Genomic DNA, 19,467 nt, shown 5'->3' on the forward strand with positions numbered 1-19,467 from the left:
AAGAAGTTGACCTTTACATGGGTAAAAGAATAAATTAAAGCTAATTATGAGCTTTGCTTTGTTTTTTTTTTTTTACATTTTACTTTGTTTTAGAAGATATGATTTATTGTATTTAAGGCATAATATGATGTCCAAGGCAAGACACAGCAAAAGCATTTCTATGGTAGAGCCAATTAGCATACCCATCATTCCTTATAGTTTCCGGTTTTAAAATAGAAAAGGAGCGAGCTAGGTGAGCACCAGGTTCCATCACTGTTTCCCAAGTGCAGATGCACTATGACCAGCTACCTCAAACCACTGCCACCATTATAGATATGATACACCATAGCCTCGAACCGTGAACCAAAATAAACCCTTCCTGGCTTTAGCTGCCTTTGTCAGGAATTTTCTTACAGCAACAAGAATTGAAACTCACACAGCAACAGAGAACAGCCTGAGACAGCAACTGCATAGTACAACCGAGCAGTCAAAAGGGCTCCCACTGGCATTTCTAAATTGATAGGGGCTTTCTAAAGCTTGTGTTAAGCACTAAACCTTTAAAGGTGAACTCTGTGAACTCGATGAGGTGCCATGGTCTCCCTGTGCTATCCCTCTATACAGATAGAAATACTGGGATATTAAAGTATGGACCTCAAGAGGTTGCTGGGATGATCAAATGAGAAAAAAAAATAGATGCAGTCGTAAGCAGGGTGCCCATGGGACCCCCCACACCCACCCTTTCCTCCTCTACATGAAGTACAGCAAAGAGAGAAAAGAGGCAGCAAGTTCTTATGATTTTCACTGGAGTCTTCTTGGCGAATGGCTTTGTTTTTGTTGTTTTTGAGACAAGGTTTTATTGTATAGCAGCCCTGGCTACCCTGGAACTCACAGAGACCTCCCTGCCTCTGCTTCTTGAGTGCTGGGATTAAGGGCGTACTCCACCACAAGGTACAGACCTTTGGACAGGCCACACCTCCCGAGAAGGAGGACAGGAGGTCAAAGAAAGAAAACAGCAGGAGACAGAAAGACAGGCAGCTTTGTTTTGTCACAAGCACGTTAGCTATGAAACACAAACCGTAAGGTGGTAGAGGAGCCGCCGCCATCCAATAACGGAGCCTCTTGGTTCCGCTGGAATCTCTCCGTCTCCCCAAGCACAGAGTGCACAGGGCTGTAGGACAGCCAGGAACCCAGTGCCATCAGACTCAGCTTGGAGTTGGGGTGAGCTCACACCAGTCTGGATTCTGGGTGGTGACTACCCAAGAATCAACGCGAATATACTCCATCTTTACTTTTATTTAGCCTGAGTGATAAAACGGTCTCAGTGGAAACTGAGAAATCAATGAGAAAGTGGGAAAATACCCCACTTCCTAATGAGCCCTTTAATCCTAGAAGGAAACATCAAGTCTCTGGCTCTAATGGGGCTAATTTTTAGAAACTGTGAAATGCAGGAAGTAGTTATTAAATTATTGCTCTGGGGCAGAGAACGAAGACCCAGAGAGAGCAGTTGCTGTACAAGTGTATATAATTGAGCTAAGGTGGATTGAAGCTATGGATGATGGGGAGGAAGAGCTGGAGTGGGTGAGAGGTGGGGAGGTGAGCAGGCTCACAGGCTGACCCAACCTTGACCAGATACATCGTTACTGACCAGTAGAACCAGCACAGTTAACCATTGTGTATAGTCACACATTCACTGGATGCTTGACCTTTTTCTACCTCTGCATTGGACCCCAGGACTGGGTGACCAGTGCTGGCAAGGAGGGCCGCATCTGTCCAAACCCATGCTCATCTTGAGAAGTTGGGAGAAGAACACCTCTGCTCTTTCTTCCTTCCCAGGGACTACAGTACTGCCCCTCCCTACCCATAGCCTTTTACCGAGGGCAAATATGAGATTGAGAACACAGGCTTGAGTTGCTGAACCTGGATTCAAAGCCAATCGGAATAGCTCACTCAGTCATGACTTACCACACTCCACACAAGTTGGCACATAGCACAGACTTACATACTAATGGGTGCAGCTTTGTAACCACTGGCCCATTTTTGAAACATGAGCTTGCTGGAGATTCCAAGCACGAGATCCTTCTGTCTCAGCTACATGTGGGGATGACAAAGTCCAAGCCATGATGATGCCTGGGTGCCTTACTTCTTGAAGGACTTGTTACTCCTTGGAGTGTAGACCCAGAGCTAACTTATCATGGGAAATCACACCTGTGGCAGGGGGCGGGATACCTCCCCATTAGGACAAGTCACACAGGAAAGGGTATTTGGGAGCTGGAGTGAGGGCATGGGCCTCTGGGTGTCAGTGTCACATCCTGAGCTATCTAAAACCCAACATCTGCAAAGCGCACTGGGCTCTTCTGTGAGAATGATTTCTGCGGTGTATAACCCATGAAGCTGCCCCCTCACTCAGAAAAGGGACAAGGATGCCTTCTCTCTTAGATGAAAGATATAATTAGTCAAGAGTCAAGTATGAAAAATGCGGACACTTTTCTTAGAAGACCCATTTAGCCTAAGAGCTTTTATTCTAGAAAGGTCCTTGTAATACTCTGATTCCTATGGTAACTCCTACAAGGAAGGACATAACTGAATTCACTGAAAAGCTACAAATGCTTTATGGTCTGTAAAATCAAGGAGAATGTTTTAAATACATACTATCAGGAAAGCGTCATAGACGGCTGTCCCTGTAATGACCTCTAGCTACCAGTCGAAGTGGATTTCCTCATCCCACTTGAACAGAGAGTGAAAAATGTATTTGCAAACGACAAATAGACCCTCTTGAGTACGGCTGTCTACATCACAGACTAGAGTCCAAAGCGGGCCTGGAGACAGCTGATGGGGAAGAACAAGGCTCAAGGAATGGGGGAACCAATAGAAGTGCCGTGTTGGGAGATCTTGGCAGACAAAGGACAGAACACAAGTAGCCTTGGGAACTACAACTCAGTAGACAGCCAAAGGGGATGAATAAGAGCTGGAAACAGAGAAAGAAGGAAACCAGAGATAGGTGGACTGTGGAGACATCCCAGGCTGGTACAGTGCCCGCCACACAAGTATGATGACCTGAGTTCAATGCCCAGGACCCATAGAAAAATTCAGATAGGATGCCAACCTTGAAATTCCAATTCTGGGGAAGCAGAAAGAGGTGGGTTCTAGAGATTCAATGACCAGTCAGCCTAGCTGACCGTGAGCACCAGGTTCAGTGAGAGACCTTGTCTCAAAAAATACGTTGAAGTGTGATTGAGGAATATACCCAATGGGGACCTCCGCCTTCTGTACACACCTTGGACACAGGTGCACCTGCATACGTATGAGTATGTGCACACATGTACACGTGAAGCAATCTGGTTATTTATGGTTCCCCCTGCCCCTCCCGCCAGGGTAAGGTCTCCATGGTATAAATTCAAACATTTATGCTGAACGTTTGGAACAACGTTGATCGGCAATTCCTATTTAAGCAAATTTCCTGTAGGATAGTGATAAAAGCCTTCACAAACGTACACATAAGAAAACCCAGTGATTACTTATTAGAGGAAAGGAAGCAACTGACTAGCCAGAAAATATTATGTAAGTTTATAATCATGAAATAATGTGCAACTAAAAATCGGCCTTGTAAATCCTAACGAATTGCTGAAAAAAAAAATGTCCCATGATATAGTAGATGATGAATCAGATAGATTACGGAACAAACACCGCAGTGTAATCCTATGCATGCAAAATGGCTTCAAATACACTTCCTACACTCACAGAATAGGTAAAAAGTTACATGCCTAGCACTTAGTAGAGGTTTTTATCCCAGGAAGTGGGATTATTGGAACCATTTTCTTCCTGCTTTCTACATGCGGCAGCTGGCTTTGCAGTGGGCCCAAAATGCCGTTCCACTAAATAGCACTTCAAAGCTCTCTCTAAATAAATAATAATTTTAAATAGTCGATCCTTGAAGGTTTATTCTTTAAGAGTCACAAGTCAGAAGTATTTCTCTCCCTCTTTTTTTTCCCCACCGTCTTGCCTGGATGTTGCCAAGCCTGGGTCTCCTCAGAGAGACACTAACGACATCTTAGGAGAGGAGTGAAGTCAGATCCTCTCTGAATGGCAATGTTTCAGCAACGGGGCCAAGTCTTGGTGGAGGCCCAGAAAACACCCAACAGGAAGCCCTACGAGTCATGCGGGTTCTAGCCTCTTGAGTCGCGGCCGGTAGTGTTGGCAGAAGGTGGAAATGGCCAGCAGGCTAAGGGGTCTGCAGTCATGAAAATGAATGCCTGCCGGACCCTCCTCATAGGCCCACGCATATAAGCCGATCTTATCCGGAGAAGCTGCTGTGTAACTAGGGGAAGTATGACAGTCTCACGTCACACAACCTACAAAGAAGCCAGACTCCAAGCCAGACACTATGACAGACAGGCACAGATAGGAGGGGAAGGATGAGCCCAGGCTGACCACCGAACTGACTTGTAATGAAACGGAACAGAGGCAAGAAGAACACCTATTCTGTGTATTCTGTCCTGAGCTCACTACAGCAGTCACAGTGGGCCTGAAGTAGACATGTCGCCAGGCTGGCTCATCTAAGCAGATCTTAAAGGAGGCATCATACAAACCACAGGAAGAACACAGGGAAACTGCTACAGACAGGTTATAAATGGTGGTCACCATTCCCAACCTTGTGGGGTGGGTGACCTGGAGGGTAAGAGAGCTGCAGCCTTGGTGTCATTGTAGGGAGAGACTGGGAAGTTAATGCCACAGTCATCTCTTTCCTCTCACTAGTCACCTGCTGTTGCTATACTGGCCACTCCCATAGGAAACCAGGGACAAAGGGAGCCCCATCAGGCAGCCTCAGCTGCAGACTGAGTGAAGGAGGTGGGAAAGGAGAGAGAATAAGGGAAGGGAGATATTCATTCTCACATTCCCCACTTCCTCTTTCTGTCCATCCCTCTCTCTCTCTCCCTTCCTCCTTCTGTATGTGTACATTTCCTCTCTTATTCCTTTCTCTGTCTGAACTGATAAAAATACATTTATATCCAGGATGCCGTTCAGTAGTAGAGTCTTTGTCTAGCCTGCCCAAGGTCCTGGGTTCGAGCCTCCATGCCACAAAAAGATGCATCTGTAAACACCTGTAAGTTCTTGGACAAATCAGTTCTGAACTCTGTATATGCCCTTAAGTGCTTCTCTTTGAGACTAGACTGTATTCTTATTTAAAAAACTGCATGTCTGAATCTTCCAGAGGAATAGCTAAAGAATCATATTTTAATCTTCTGTTTGGTTTTGAATAGAAGGCTGACTGCATGAAGATTTTATTTAAAAATAAAACATTTCTGTCTGGCTATGTACTAGGGGTGCTGCCAGCATCCCAAGGTGATTTCAAGCAACACAGCCCAGGGAGGGGAAGTCAATGTGACTGGAACGACTCTCAGGCAAAAGGAGCGATTTCCTGTGCTCAGGGGCCGTGCTTAACTTCTCCCACAGGTAGCCAGCACCGTGGTCAACTGGATGTAATGGTGATTGAATATGAAAAGCGACATATTTAGGAGCCAGAGAGATGGCTCAGTGGTTCAGAGTGTGTTCAGTCCTTGCAGAGGATGAGAATTCAGATACTCTAGCTCCAGGGTATCTGATGCCCTCTTTTAGCCGCTGTGGGCACCTGCACACAGGCATACACAGAATTAAAAGACCCTTTTTTTTTTTTAAAAAGGAAGATTAAAAAGAAATAAAAGGGCATTTTGGCACTCAGAGGGCCAGTATAGACAGGAGACTTGAAGACTGACATACAGACAGGAAAGAGATTTAAGGTGGATCAAGAATGTTTCAATGAGGTGGAATGTGAAAGACAACCAGTCATGGTTATCTGTGTGGCGGAAAGAATGGTATATATGGGAGACTCTTTCCTCTGTGAGGTTGATGGTGCACGCTCACTAAAAAGAAAATTCAGGGGCTGGAGAGAGGGGAAGAAAGCTTGCTGTGTAAGCAAGAGGACTTAAATTCCAATCTCCAGAAACCACATAAAAACTGGGAGACAAGAAAATCGTTGGAGCATTTTGGCTGTCAGCTCCAGGCTCAGTGAGAGATCTTGTCTCAAAAGAAACAATTTAAGTGTTACAGAGCAGGACTCAATGTCCTCTGGCATCCACAGGAACATGTGTGTGTGTGTGCGCGTATGCACACATGCACACACACACACAAACACAAACACACAAATCCACACACAGGACATTTCCATTTTAAATATGGAAGCCCATGTGAAATCCTACCACTGTGAACATTTTCCTGAACATTCTCCAAGACATAACCGTATAGACAAACGTATAGAAAGTATTTTTGTAAGCACAGTTCATCAGCATCTGCTGTTTTATAACCTGCCTTCGGAAATCAGATACACACTGCATAATCTTCCTATTTATGTAGCTCTAAATCTAATCACCACCTGCGTTCCAGAGCACAGCCATGTCTCAGGATCTACAGCATTTGGCTTGCTAAAATCCCTCACATTCAGTGTGGTCTCTCCATGTAGCCTCTCCGAGTCCCACCAAATATTTTAAATCATCTGTTACTTATAAAACTGATGCGATGTGGATTACTACTTCATTACATTGTTCAGGGACAATGACAAGAAAAAAAAATCTGTGTATGTTTGATATATGCTCAACTTTTTTCTTTTCTTTTCTTTCTTTCTTTTTTTTTTCTCAAATATTTTTCCATTTGAGGTAAGTTGAATCTGACCATACAGAACCCAGAGCTCTGAATTTAGCTTTGTATCAGGTTTCTATCTATTTGCCAGTGTGTGATTATCTCCGGGCAGTCAGCTCTCTGGAGTGGGGCTGCTGGGAAATGACCTAGAGAAAGTCCTTCAGCTAACAGGTCCCCACCACCAGTAATGCTCAAGGGGCCTGCTTATCCTAGGCAGTAGCCATAAGTGGGTTTTAGTAGCCTTCCTAATTTCTGTGAGAAGTAAAAAAGAAATAACAATAATTTGACAATGTAAACTTGCTAATCGTGACTCGATAGATTCCTTTGTATGTTTAATGTACATGTATATTGATTTCGTTAACTATCTTTTCGTTCTATATTTTCAATCCAGAAGTCTACACAGATGAAGTGTTAATACATAATGTTTTTATATGGTTTTAAGAAGTCTTGCTTCCTAGAAACCTCACCCTGTCTGGAGTTCTGGCATTCTGGGTATGAGCCATGTCTCTCAACTCCCATCCCCACCCCTGAGGGTCCCCCTCAACCCCGCCCTTACAAAGATCTGCTCTTGAGTAAAGAGTACCAGAGGCCTTGCCTTTCTGCTACTAGCACATTCTGGAATAGACCTCACCCAAAAAACACTCACCAGAGCGGAACACGGAGAGCTGGGCTAGCATGGGTACTTGGTAGGATTTTCCATCACCTGCCACGAAGGTCCGTTTCTTCGTGTTCTCAGGTTGAAACCGGGATTTCCACAAACCCTTGAAATACACTGCGTTAACGAGGACCAGTTTGGTAAGAGCACTATCGATCAGATTTGGGGAAAGTAGGTTGTCAATCATGCCTGTAAAGAACAAGGGAAAATTGTCAGCAACGGAGGCCACACTCAGGGCAAAGGGCAGCTGGCTGCCAAGACACAATGGAAAAAAATTTTTTTTGAAGAATTAAATCAGACATTCTGATCTCATGTAGCCTAGGCTGGCCTCAAATTCTTTTTATAGCTGAGACTACTTGAACTTCTGACGCTTCTGCCTCCAACTCCTAAGTGATGGGATTTCAGGGTATGAACCGTGTCCAGTTTATGTGACATTGCAAGGTGAATTAAGCAAGCAATGGCTTCTCAATTGGATGTCTAAAGCCCACTTTTTACACTAATTTTTTCTCATTCAAATTTAAATTTTTCAAATAAAATTGAAACTTAAAATTGCTAAAAACAAACAACAACAAAAAAAAAAGACCTTTACTTACTGGTTAGTTAAGACTACTAAATTTTAGCTCAAGAACTCACAACTAGGTCCGTAAGCCCCTTGTTTTAGAAAATGCTTATGTGTCTAGAATAGGTAGGAACTGTTTTGGATGCTCTTACTGACAACTGTCATGTGACTGCCGATAGAGTCCTAGGTGTTTATGAGATAAGTGGTTTTGGCTTTTCTTTGTTTTTACGCCACTAGGCTCACAGAGTCTCCATCTGAGTAAACATTCTAGCTTGTGAAATGTCAGAGCTAAGCTTCACAATCCCCAGGCCTCACAAGCCACCTGACGACTACAACTGAGAACTGCAAGGGAATGCCATGCCACTCACTGTTTAAGATGGGGCAGTGAGCTAGGCTCCAGAGTACAGAGGAGATGGGGTTAGCCTATGGGAAATGACTTTGAAGGTACGTGATCTCCTGCAGGGATGCTGGGATGTAGTATCATTATTGCATCGTTAGTTAAGGAAGAAATAGGTTCTTCCCACTTCAGAGTGTTGGAGGGAATCCCTCAAAAGCCATCCCTGGTTCTTTTTGCTTGATCTTGGAAGGTTTAAAGGTGTGTGTGTGTGTGTGTGTGTGTGTGTGTGTGTGTGTGTGTGTGTGTGTGTTGAACAGGGGTTTCTTTTCTTTTTCTTTCTTTTCTTTTTTTTTTGGAGCTGGGGACCAAACCCAGGGCCCTGCACTTGCTAGGTGAGCGCTCTACCACTGAGCTAAATCCCCAACCCCTGAACAGGGGTTTCTTATACCCAAAGCTATTAACATTTAATTCATTTGATTTTGGTCTGTATATGTATCAACATATAATATACATTCAAATTATAATATGTAAAATGGTAAGAGTAAAATCAACAGCTTCCAAGGAGGCCAGATGTCTAAATTAAGCAGAGAACTCCATGTCTCTTAGAATGAAGCTCAAGAGGGAAAAGTTCTAATAATCTACAAAAGTCTCTGGAACGAGTTGTGTTATGGTTTGTATATGCTAGGCCCAGGGAGCAGCACTACTAGATGTGGCCCTGTTGAAGTAGGTGTGGCCTTGTTGGAGTACGTGTGTCACTGTGGGTGTGGGCTTTAAGACCCTCATCCTAGTTGCCTAGAAGCCAGTCTTCTTCTAGCAGCCTTCAGAAGTTGTAGAATTCTCAGCTCCTCCTGCACCATGCCTGCCTGGAAGCTGCCCTGTTCCTGCCTTGATGATAATGGACTAAACCTCTGAACCTATAAGCCAGCCCCAATTAAATGTTATTCCTTATAAGAATTGCCTTGGTCATGGTGTCTGTTCACAGCAATAAAACCCTAATTAAGACAGAAGTTGGTATTGGGAGTGGGGTATTGCTGTGGTAGGCTTGACCATGCTTTTTCTGGGAAGAATGTGGATTTTGGGACTTAGGATTTGGAAAGCAGTGGAATGATTTAAATGGGGCTTAATGGGCTATACTTGTAGGAATGTGAAAGATGTTGTTACTGAGAGTGATTTGAATTGTGCGGATCTGGACCAAGAGGTTTCAGTGAAGAATTTCAATATGTGGCCTATTTAGTGGTATTTTGGTGATGAATGTGGCTACTTTTTTTTTTCTTCTTTTTTTCAGAGCTGGGGACCAAACCCAGGGCCTAACCACTGACCTAAATCCCCAACCCCCCGAATGTGAAGAGTCTTGTCTGAAGAGTCTGCCTGAGGCTAAAGTGAAGAGACTCAGATTAACTGCATTGACAAAGAAAGTCTCAGAAATGCCCATCATAGATCTTGTTCTGTTGTTAAGTCTCATGAAGAGCATTTTAAGTAAGTGTAGCAAGCTGGGAAAGGAAAAAGATAAAATGCATGGTTCTAGTATTAAAGGGGCACCAGGAAGTGAAATGGAGCTGAATACTGTGTTCAAGGAGAAAACAAATTAAGGGAGTGGGAATTTGGGGCAAGATCCCACCCAGCTAAGTTTAGATCCAGGCATGGTGGTACACACATTTAATCCTAGGAGATAAAGCCAAGCAGATTGCTGATTCAAAGCCAGCCTGAGACAGAAGAAGAAGTTCTAGGTAAAGAAACTTCCCTGCCACTGCTACTGACTTCGGCTGGTATTCTTATAAGGCCTGCTGCTTCTGTGCCACTCATGTGGAGGCACAGAACTGTGCAGGAGCTACACAGGGAAAGAGGATGGGAAGCATTCCAGGTTGCTGCAAGCATGACAGGCTTGGGGAGTCTGCGATGGGAGGAAGAGAGAAGCCTTTGTGGTAGGGGGAAACTGAGGCTGCAATGGGTCCCAAGTCAGCTCTGTCACTGAATGAGCAGAGGACCCTGGTGCTAGCACTCTCTGCAAGATGCTCATCTTTAGCAATTTGGAGACAGAGGTTGTTTGTCTGGGGGTCTGTGGCAATGTTTTGGTTGAGTTGGCAGTGACCAGGCTTACTATAGGTCATATTCCATGGTATTCAAAACAGTCCCACACAATGCAGTGTGCCTCACTTTTTAAAAAAAGATATATTTTTACTATTTTTAACTATGTCTATATGTGTATGTCTCTGTATGGATATGTGCACGTGAGTGTAGGTATCCATGGTAGTGGGTTGTTGAGATCCTCTGGACCTGAAGTCACGGGCCACTCAACATGGTTGTTGGGCACGGAACTCTGGTCCTCTGCAAGAGCAGCAAGTGCTCCTAAGTGCTGAGCCACCTTTTTCGGCTCCTACTTTTAAATATTTCCATTTTGTTTGCCGTGGTAAACGTTTGGAAGTTTACCAGGAATTCTGGGCCATGATTTTTCACAAGTTGCATCACGTGATGACGACAGGTGGTAGTAAGATCCAGGAGTCACTCTCTTCGCTAAGCCCCATGCGGCTCACTGATTTCCAATTACGTAATGATAATTGCTAATGAGAAGAAGTGAAAGATAGGTCTGTTTGTTATCGTAGCAGAAAAGTCTCGGCAACGGCCTGTTTGGGGTTATTAGAACTGTGAGATCCAGAAAGTCTCTTGTTTCGTCTAATTTTTTAAAAATAGCATCAGCAATGGTGACAGCCTGGGATTCCCTGGCTATGGCATAATACACCTGACTTACTCGACTACTGTTAGTTGACACTCGTCCTGAGAATTTGGCAAAAAAAAAAATATCAAAGGAAAACATGTATCATGTATTCACATGTAGTTGGACCCAAAGTTATTGCTATTTAACCACAGCTATTAATTCCTGTTGCTACCATTATATTATTTAATTTTTTAAAAATAATCTGTGCGTGCAAGGGAAACATGCATTATCTATAATAATATCTATAGATAATATATATTATCTATGCATTTTGTCTCAAGCTAGAAGGAGCGGGGAGAAGAATGGATTGAAGGTTAAGGATGTAGCTAATTGGTTGAGGTCTTGTTTAGCTTGGTGCAAAGCCCTCTGTTCCACCAGGAGCCAATAAACAAAGGAACAAACTAACAAAGCTGAGGACAGAGCTGACAGAGCTGAGGAACCCTGCTTGAGGTTCCCAGCACAGGGGGCCAGAGGCTCCATTAGGTGGTATACCAACACGATGCACTGTTAAAGAAGCCATACAGTACAGTGACATGATGTCACATAGCCAGCATCAGGACCGAGGGTCATTTTTGTGTGCATCTCTTGCCAACTGATACCACTAGAAATGCAGGACCCGGAAGCCTAAAACTAGCCCTGGACATACATGTATCACTTTCCCAAGAACAGCATGGTTTTGGGAGTGTACTCCAGATTGCAGAGCAGTTGAGAAAGCCACTGGTTCAACTCTGCTCCCTGGACATCTTCCTTCCCCCTCTTCATTAGCTCCTCTGAGGTGATCGCATTTTCTCATGTGTACATGTCTGATGATGGGTAATGGAGCCTGCCTGGAGGTACTCTGCCCATTCCTCAGAAATTCTCCCCTAGTAAGTCAGGGATCAGGGAACTGTATTCTAATCATTCATTTTTAAAAATAATTTTTAAATTTACTTTATGTAGATGAGTGCTCTATCTGTATGTAAACCTGCATGCCAGAAGAGGGCATCAGCATTACAGATGGTTGTGAGCCACCATGTGGTTGCTGGGAATTGAATTCTGGACCTCTGGAAGAACAGCCAGTGCTCCTAACTGCTGAGCCGTCTCCCCAGCCCTGGGAACCGTATTCTAAAGCACACCTCCAGGTGATCAAATGCACCAGGAACAAGGTCCTGAGAAGCTTGTCCCCGAAGGCAGGGTTTACCCTACTGAGTCTCTGCCTCTTGCATGACTCTAACCCCAAGAGCACATTTCCAGTCTTAGCGACTCTAAGGGTTAGTTTAACTGTCACCTGAACAGAACCCAGAGTTATTTGGGAAGAATGAATCAATGAAGTATTGTCTTGCCAGCTTTATCTGAAGCAGGAGGACCCAGCACAAAAATGAACAGCACCATTTCCTGGTTTTATGGTCCCAGACTGTGTGGCGACAGAGAAAGCTAACTGAGTACTGAACATGCCTGAGTTGATTTCTCTCTGCTCATGAGTGGGGACTTGATATGAGTAGTTAGTTAAACGTTGGCTAGACTTCCTTGAAATGATGGAATTGTGAGCTAAACGAAACCCTTTCTTCCCAGAGCTGCTCTCTGCCAGGACATTTTATAATGGAAATAAAAGCATGCCTTGCTTTGTTGTGGTAGGCCCCAAGCTCCTTCTGAATGTCTCTGAGACTCTCGGCCTACAAGTCAGCAGGTTGGAAACACCTCTACTTAATGAGAAGAGAAATCTCTAACAAGCGGTCATTATCTGATGTTGAAAACGTAATGATGGAAGGGTTCAAAAAATGGTGGAATCACAGGTCAAATAAGGCCAGAGAAGAGCACCTCCAGCTTGGCAATGGTGGATGAAGCTGGGGTCATGAGAGCCAAGGCATGAGAAGGCTGTTCCAGGCCAAGGAAACACTAGGTGCAAAACCAGGCAACCCAAGCAAGGAAAGCAGCCAAACAGACATGTGCTTGTGGGTAAGGGCTCTAGGGGGAGGGTATGGCACTGGAAGGAGAGAGGTAGAGGGCTGTGTTCTTTTCTCCTGTCCACCCTGCAGGAGGAAAACCTTAGGTAGTGAACAGTGGTAGCTATGGGAAGGCAGGCAGACTGAACCTGGCCCATGGAGAGTGCCTAAACCCAGGTAGTTCTTGGTAGAGCAACCATCTGTCTTGAGGACCACAGTCCGAATCTCTATGTCCTACTCTCTCCTTCACCCAGGGTAAACCCACACAGAACGGGAGAGCCACTCACCCCTCGTCTCATTTTTGACCCAAAAATTGATGGCATCACAAGCAGAGGCCGGGTCCTGGAAGTTCACACTCTGTACTTCACACTGAAACACCTCTTTGTTCCTTGCTGCAAAAGGCACTTCCACTTTAAAGCCATTCCTGACAAACACAGCATTGGCCACGGTCACAATGTCTTTATTCTTTTTGGAGACAATAGCCTTGTTGATCTTCTTCAGCACTTTTCCGACTCCTGAAGGAGAAATCAGAAAACACGGTGGTATTTTTTTTTTTAATGAGAATTTACATATCTTTTAAAATCCTCTTGTTGGGCACAGTAGCTCATCCTTGTAATCTAGGAGTTGGGAGGCTGAGCCAAGGGGATTGTCATGAGTTAAAGTTGAGGTCATCTGAGGCTACATAGCAAGACCCTGTTGAAATAGCAAGGCTCTATGGAGGTGGTTCAGGAGGTCACGTGCTTGTCCTGCGATCTGTAAGGACTAGTGTTCAGATCTCCAGCTCCCACATAAATTCTGGGCAGGCATGGCAACCCACTTAAAATTCCAGCCTTCAGAAAGAAGTGGAGACAGGAGATTCATCAAGCAGGACTGGCTAGCTAGATGAGCCGATTTGGTGAACTTCAGGTTTAAGTGAGAGACTATGATGGTTTGTACATGCTCGGCCCAGGCAGTGGCACTATTAGAAGGTGTGGCCTTGTTGGAGTAGGTGTGTCACTGTGGGTGTGGGCTTTAAGATCCTCATCCTTGCTGCCTGGAAGCCAGTCTTCTCCTAGCAGCCCTCAGATGAAGATGTAGAACTCTCAGCTCCTGTATCATGCCTGCCCGGATGCTGCCGTGCTCCTGCCTTGATGATAATGAACCCGTAAGGCATCCCCAATTAAAAGTTGTCCTTTTATAAGAGTTGCCTTGGTCACGGTGTCTCTTCACAGCAGTAAAACCCTAACTAAGACAGAGGCCCTGCCTAAATATTTAAGGTTGGGAGCAATCAAAGAAGAAACTCCATTATCAGCTTTCAATCTTCACACGGCTGCACGCAGATGCTCTTAAACTCATACACACCAGTAGACATTACATACACATGTACCACAGCATGTAAGAAGCAACAAGACAGGAGCTATAAGAGGCCACATTTTCTTTGTAAGGGGCCTCTATCTCTGGAGGCAAGGGAAGTGCTAAAATAAATCACGACATTTCTTTTAAGACAATTAATTGTTTCTGAACCAAGCAGGTATGCTATGGTCTTCTTGTGGCCAGCATGACTGGCATCTGTGGAAGAAATGAATAGCAGGAGGCTTCCTCACACAGGCTCCCTTGTTTAACATTCTTAAGCACTATTTCCTTTTCTTGCCAAGGATTTAACAATGGGATTTTTTTCCTATTTGGAGAAAAGAAAATGAATAAAATAGGCATTAGGAAGACTATTACAAATTGTCATGTGCCGCCAACCAGAACACTGTGGTTTTTACTTGATATTGAGCTTGGAAAGCAAAGAAATTAATTTTATGGCAGCATAAGCTTTATTTTACATGAGCCATCCATTCATGCTCCATTTAGTTTGGGGGCATGAAAGAGAGAAAAAAAAATATGTCATAAGGATGAGATGCGTTTCCAGAGGGAGCTGGATTACAGGACTGCACTAGTCATCTGGGGGTTTTCAAAATTATAATGTCCTAAAACATCCAGCCACAGTCACCTTGAGGGGGCTTAAGGGCTGCCTTGTCATTCCGAATGTGCATCTACTTCAGTTTCCATGAATGCCAGGGCTAGGCCATGCCCTGGTTCACAAGGAGGGCTTCACATCCTGGGTGGGGCTTCAGAACCTTCGCAGCACGATGTGGGGGAAACCATTTTATGGAGATCAGCAGGCTTTGGGGAGTCAAAAGACACCTCTAAGACCAAGTGCCAGCTGTGGTACTTTCTGGCTCTACTCTCTCTCTAAGAACAGGTCCTCCTTGTGGTAACCAACTGTCAACTTGGCAGGATCTGAAATCACTTAAGACTCACCCTCTGGGCATGCTCGTAGAGGAGTTTCCAGACTGCATTAACTGAGGAGGTTGGACTGAGCTGACACCCAGGAGATCCCTGCACCTAGGAGGCACCATCTCCAGAGCCAGCATCCCAGACATAATAAAACAGGAGAAAGTGACCTAGCACCCGGGCACCAGGCACTTGTTCTTTACTTCCTGACTGGGGATACATGACCAACGGCCTCCAGTTCCTGCTCTCACCATTTTCTCTCCAAACAGGGAACTGAGCTGAATCTTGCTTTTGTTTGGTTGCTTTTCTTCCATCAATGAATAAGAGTAACTAATATACTTTTCAAGGGAAAAGATCAGAGGTCATCTTCCACATCCTCATATACATCCCAAACAGTCTCACTGTTTCCTCACAGTCTTCCTCAACAATGACAGCAAATCCTCAGAGTCTGAGCTCCAAAAATAGCCTCCAGCATGCCTAAGTATATGTGAACCCTGACATCACAATCTGCTTATGATTGCTGGCAATTCTGGAGGGAGGACAGGTGGGGGTGGATTGGTAGTCAATAGGCCAACTTCAAGGAAGGGACAGATCTAAAATCATGGTGGATCAGCATTAAAACCAAACTAAATCTGAACAAAACAAAACAACAAGACACAATGCCAGTTGCTGCTTTGGAACTGTGCTGGTGGACGGACCCTGGATGGCAGTGAGAACGGAGTGACCCACAGCGGAGGTATAAATCACCAGAGCCCTGAACTTACAGAGCCAGGACACTGTATTCCAAGAATTCAGCCCTTCCTCACATCTAACAGGTAGGCAAACTGTAGAAGCAGGCAAAGTTTACCCTGCTGACAGAGGGCACCATTGGGCATACAGGGCTCCTAGTCCTGGTGAGGGTCACACTAAAACACAAAGGAAGTGGGAGCAGCTAGAAACAAGGAAAGGCATTCCTCCACCACTAAACTAGCTTTCTTGGTAACAAGAGCCAATGTAGTCAAGAGTCCCAGAACGTCATCACTAGAGAAGGGAGGAAGAACACGGTGAGAAAGAAAGCTCCTTCACTTTCCACTGGCGCCTGACTAGTTCATGCTCAGCCTGCATGACAGCTAAGAAGGGTTCAGAAAGAGCTAACTTACAGGGAACTACTGCCTGCAAACAAGGGTTCCTATGGCTAAGCAGGTGATTCAAAGCAAGCTTTCCCTTTCGATAACACTGAGCCTCTCTCACAAGACCTTACCTGTATCTGCTATGATTTTTTTATTTTTATTTGTTTGTCCTTTTGTGGAGCTAAATACCAAACCCAGGGCTTTGTACATGTGAGGCAAAGCCCCAGCACTGAGCTATATCTCCAGGTTCATTTTACTGTTCTGACGCAGGTTTGCTGTACAGCCAAGTCTTGAACTCTTGAACTTCCTGCCACGCTTCCCAAGTTCTATGACTATAAGCGTGTATTAGTTACCGTGGCCAGTGACTGGGCCTTAGTTTCTTCCCTTCTTTTCTTTCTTCCTTTCTAAGTCAGTTAGCTTTTTCATTTCTAAGTGGCTTTAGATCAGCACACGAGTGGCTTTAGTTTAGGCAGATGCCTCAGTCAGTAAAGTGTTTGCCACAGAAGCATGAGACCCAGAGTTCAGATCTCTAGCATCTACATAAAACCTGCCCATGTGGTGGTAGATCCTAGTAGCACTGGGGATGGATAGGTAGGTGGACTGGCCTGCTAGTCTTGCTCAATTGGTAAATTTCAGGTTCACTTAGAGACCATATCTCCAAAAATAAGGAGCTTAATGGAATGAGACACTCAACATGCACTACTTCCTCACCCATGTGCACACACACATACACACATACACATGCACACATACACACACACATACACATGCACACATACACATACACACATGCGCACACACACACACACACACGCACACACACACACGAACTTACCTACACCACCTCCACAAAAAGTAATGAGCTTTCAAAAATTAAAAAAAAAAATAGAAAAGGGACATTCCTTGTGCCCTATATCTAGTTTTTTCCAAGTGGCTTTGGGGAAACATTGGGAAATTGTCATGGGTACAGTCTACAGAGCTCATTCTGACTTGACTTGGTTTTCATTCACACTCGGTGCACATGCATGTGTGCGTGCGCGTGTGTGTTCGTGTGTGTGTGTGTGTGTGTGTGTGTGTGCTCACTTATATCATTCCTATAGACTCACTTTGCCCCGTCCCCATTAATCCAGGGCAGCTCCGCCATCATAAGGGTTCCACAGAGCCAGTCTCGAGTGTTGGACCTGTTTCAAAAGGATGCTTATAACGCAAAAGATTTTCCTTAAGAGAGAAAACACTTAGTGTTGGTAGACAGAGAACACAAAGCCTAACAGCTATAGAACCAAAAGTGTAGCTCTTAATGTCAGGCGTATCATCTTCCCTATAACAGACCCTGGCCCCAGTTTCCAGATGGCATCGCATCACCTCTCTTGGCTGCCCTGTTCCTCTGGTTAGGCAGAGATCAAGCCGTGACCCTTCACATGCAGGACTGCGGGCAAGACCTCACTGATGAGGACCACACACGCACCGTTCACATTGTATCGCATCACCGTTGAGAGCTGCTTCTTCGTCCTGCCGTCAGCCCCCAGCTGCAGCATGCCCAAGATGGACGCAATCCCGTGCGGAGAAATGACAACGTTCTCATGAGGCTGTGATTTGATGATCTGATTGAAAACCTGGATCCCTGTGTCAGAGCCTAGTTCCTCGAGTGACAGAGAGTTGAGCTGGGAGTACACAGAGGATAAAGTCACTGTGGTCAAGATGAAGAAGGGAAAATGCCAATTCATGGTTCCTTCCAACAAGGACAGCCTAAAAAAAGTAATAATAAAAAGCAATCAGAAACATATCACTCGTTTGCAAACTAAAAAATAATAGTAAAAACCAATCAGAAACATGTCACTCTTTTGCAAACACAAAGGATGAATACTCTATACTCAACCAGATCTGAGATCCTGTGCTCACGATAACTGAATGTTGCGCTAACTTAGCCTCTAATGCATAGGGTTTGGACAGATAGGGCTGGAAAGAAGTAAACGTCCATCTGCTAGATACTTGGTATGTGCCAGACATCAGGCTGTAAGCACTATTTAATTTTCGAGACTGTCAATCATTTAAAGCGTTATTTCCAAGGGTCTTCTATATGCCATGATCTTTTCTAAGCAGTAGGCAGACAACTCTAAATGTGGTGGGTGTGACCCCAGCCTTCTCAGCCTGTTCTACTAGAGGAACATAGAGAAAATAAAACAGCAAGCACTTAGGTAACTTCAGAGAAGATTAAAAGCCAGGATCATGGGCTGGAGAGATGGCTCAGCGGTTAAGAGAACCCGACTGCTCTTCCAGAGGTCATGAGTTCAATTCCCAGCAACCACATGGTGGCTCACAACCATCTATAAAGAGATTTGGTGTATCTGAAGACAGCTACAGTGTACTCATATATAATAAATAAAATAAATATTAAAAAAAAAGCCAGGATCATAAAGCAAAGCAGTGTGGGTAAATGAGGTGCCAGGGGAGGGTCTCGTCACAGGGACTGTCACCTCTGTGGAAGGAGCCCAGCTGAGGACAACTGAAGGTTGAGAAAAGAACCAGCCATGGACGTAGGAAGGGCATGCCAAGGGAAAGGACGGCAGCACAAAGGGACTGGAGGGAACAGTCTGTGTGACAGACACCAGGGTAGACCCACAGCAAGGGTCACAAGAGACCACTTGGAGGGTTTTAAACAGAGAGGATTTTTCTCAGAACCACACAGACGTGATTCTTTTACTGTACCACATACAACTTTTTTTTAAATTACAGGGCTGTTAATTAAAACAAATTTCAGTGGCAGCTTTAAAGCTGCAACAGGGCAGAACAATTGGTAAATCCATAAACTGTGCGGATGGCATTGCTTACGCTGAGACTTTCAATTACAGCCATTTGCTTTAAATATGCTTCAGTCCTTGATTGTCACTGACAGGGCTTTCTTTGCCTACGACAGGAGGCAGGAGTTTATGTGTATTTATGGGAAAGCAAGCACTTCCATTAAGTTAGAACTCAACGGCAGCACTTAGCAAAAACAAAGGCAGAATTTGTGATGTTACTAATTTGATCCCTACTTTAGAAGCCTGAGGTCTTACCAAGGCACAAATCTCCCTGGGAGGAAGTTGATCTTCTTGTCACCTGTGGAAGGTTACAGAGGAAAGCCTTTGAGGAGACAGGTGACTGGGAGTGAGAGGAAATCAGTGGCCACATGGGAAAAGAAAAAGAGTGTGGGTAGGGGCTGGGTAAACTGTGTCTTCCTGCCTTCCTTACGTGTTTTGAGAACTTTCCACACTATGCATGGCTGATG

General features: G+C 44.7%; 1 protein-coding gene across 4 annotated transcripts in view; it reads right to left on the reverse strand.

The window, feature by feature from the left end:
• Serpine2 (serpin family E member 2) overlaps positions 1–19,467 on the reverse strand; it is a 64,089-nt gene that overhangs the window by 9,404 nt on the left and 35,218 nt on the right. For all 4 annotated transcript variants that reach the window (XM_087564989.1, XM_087564988.1, XM_087564990.1 and 1 more), the window contains 3 exons: positions 17,668–17,948; positions 13,122–13,349; positions 7,295–7,492 (listed from right to left, as the gene is read on the reverse strand). In XM_087564989.1, the coding sequence (XP_087421115.1) occupies positions 7,295–7,492; positions 13,122–13,349; positions 17,668–17,926 (685 nt within the window). In that variant the 5' untranslated portion in view covers positions 17,927–17,948. The remainder of the gene's footprint in view (positions 1–7,294; positions 7,493–13,121; positions 13,350–17,667; positions 17,949–19,467) is intronic.

Source organism: Rattus norvegicus, chromosome 9, assembly GCF_021556685.1.
Source record: "Rattus norvegicus strain SHRSP/BbbUtx chromosome 9, alternate assembly SHRSP_T2T, whole genome shotgun sequence".
Taxonomy (NCBI): Eukaryota; Metazoa; Chordata; class Mammalia; order Rodentia; family Muridae; genus Rattus; species Rattus norvegicus.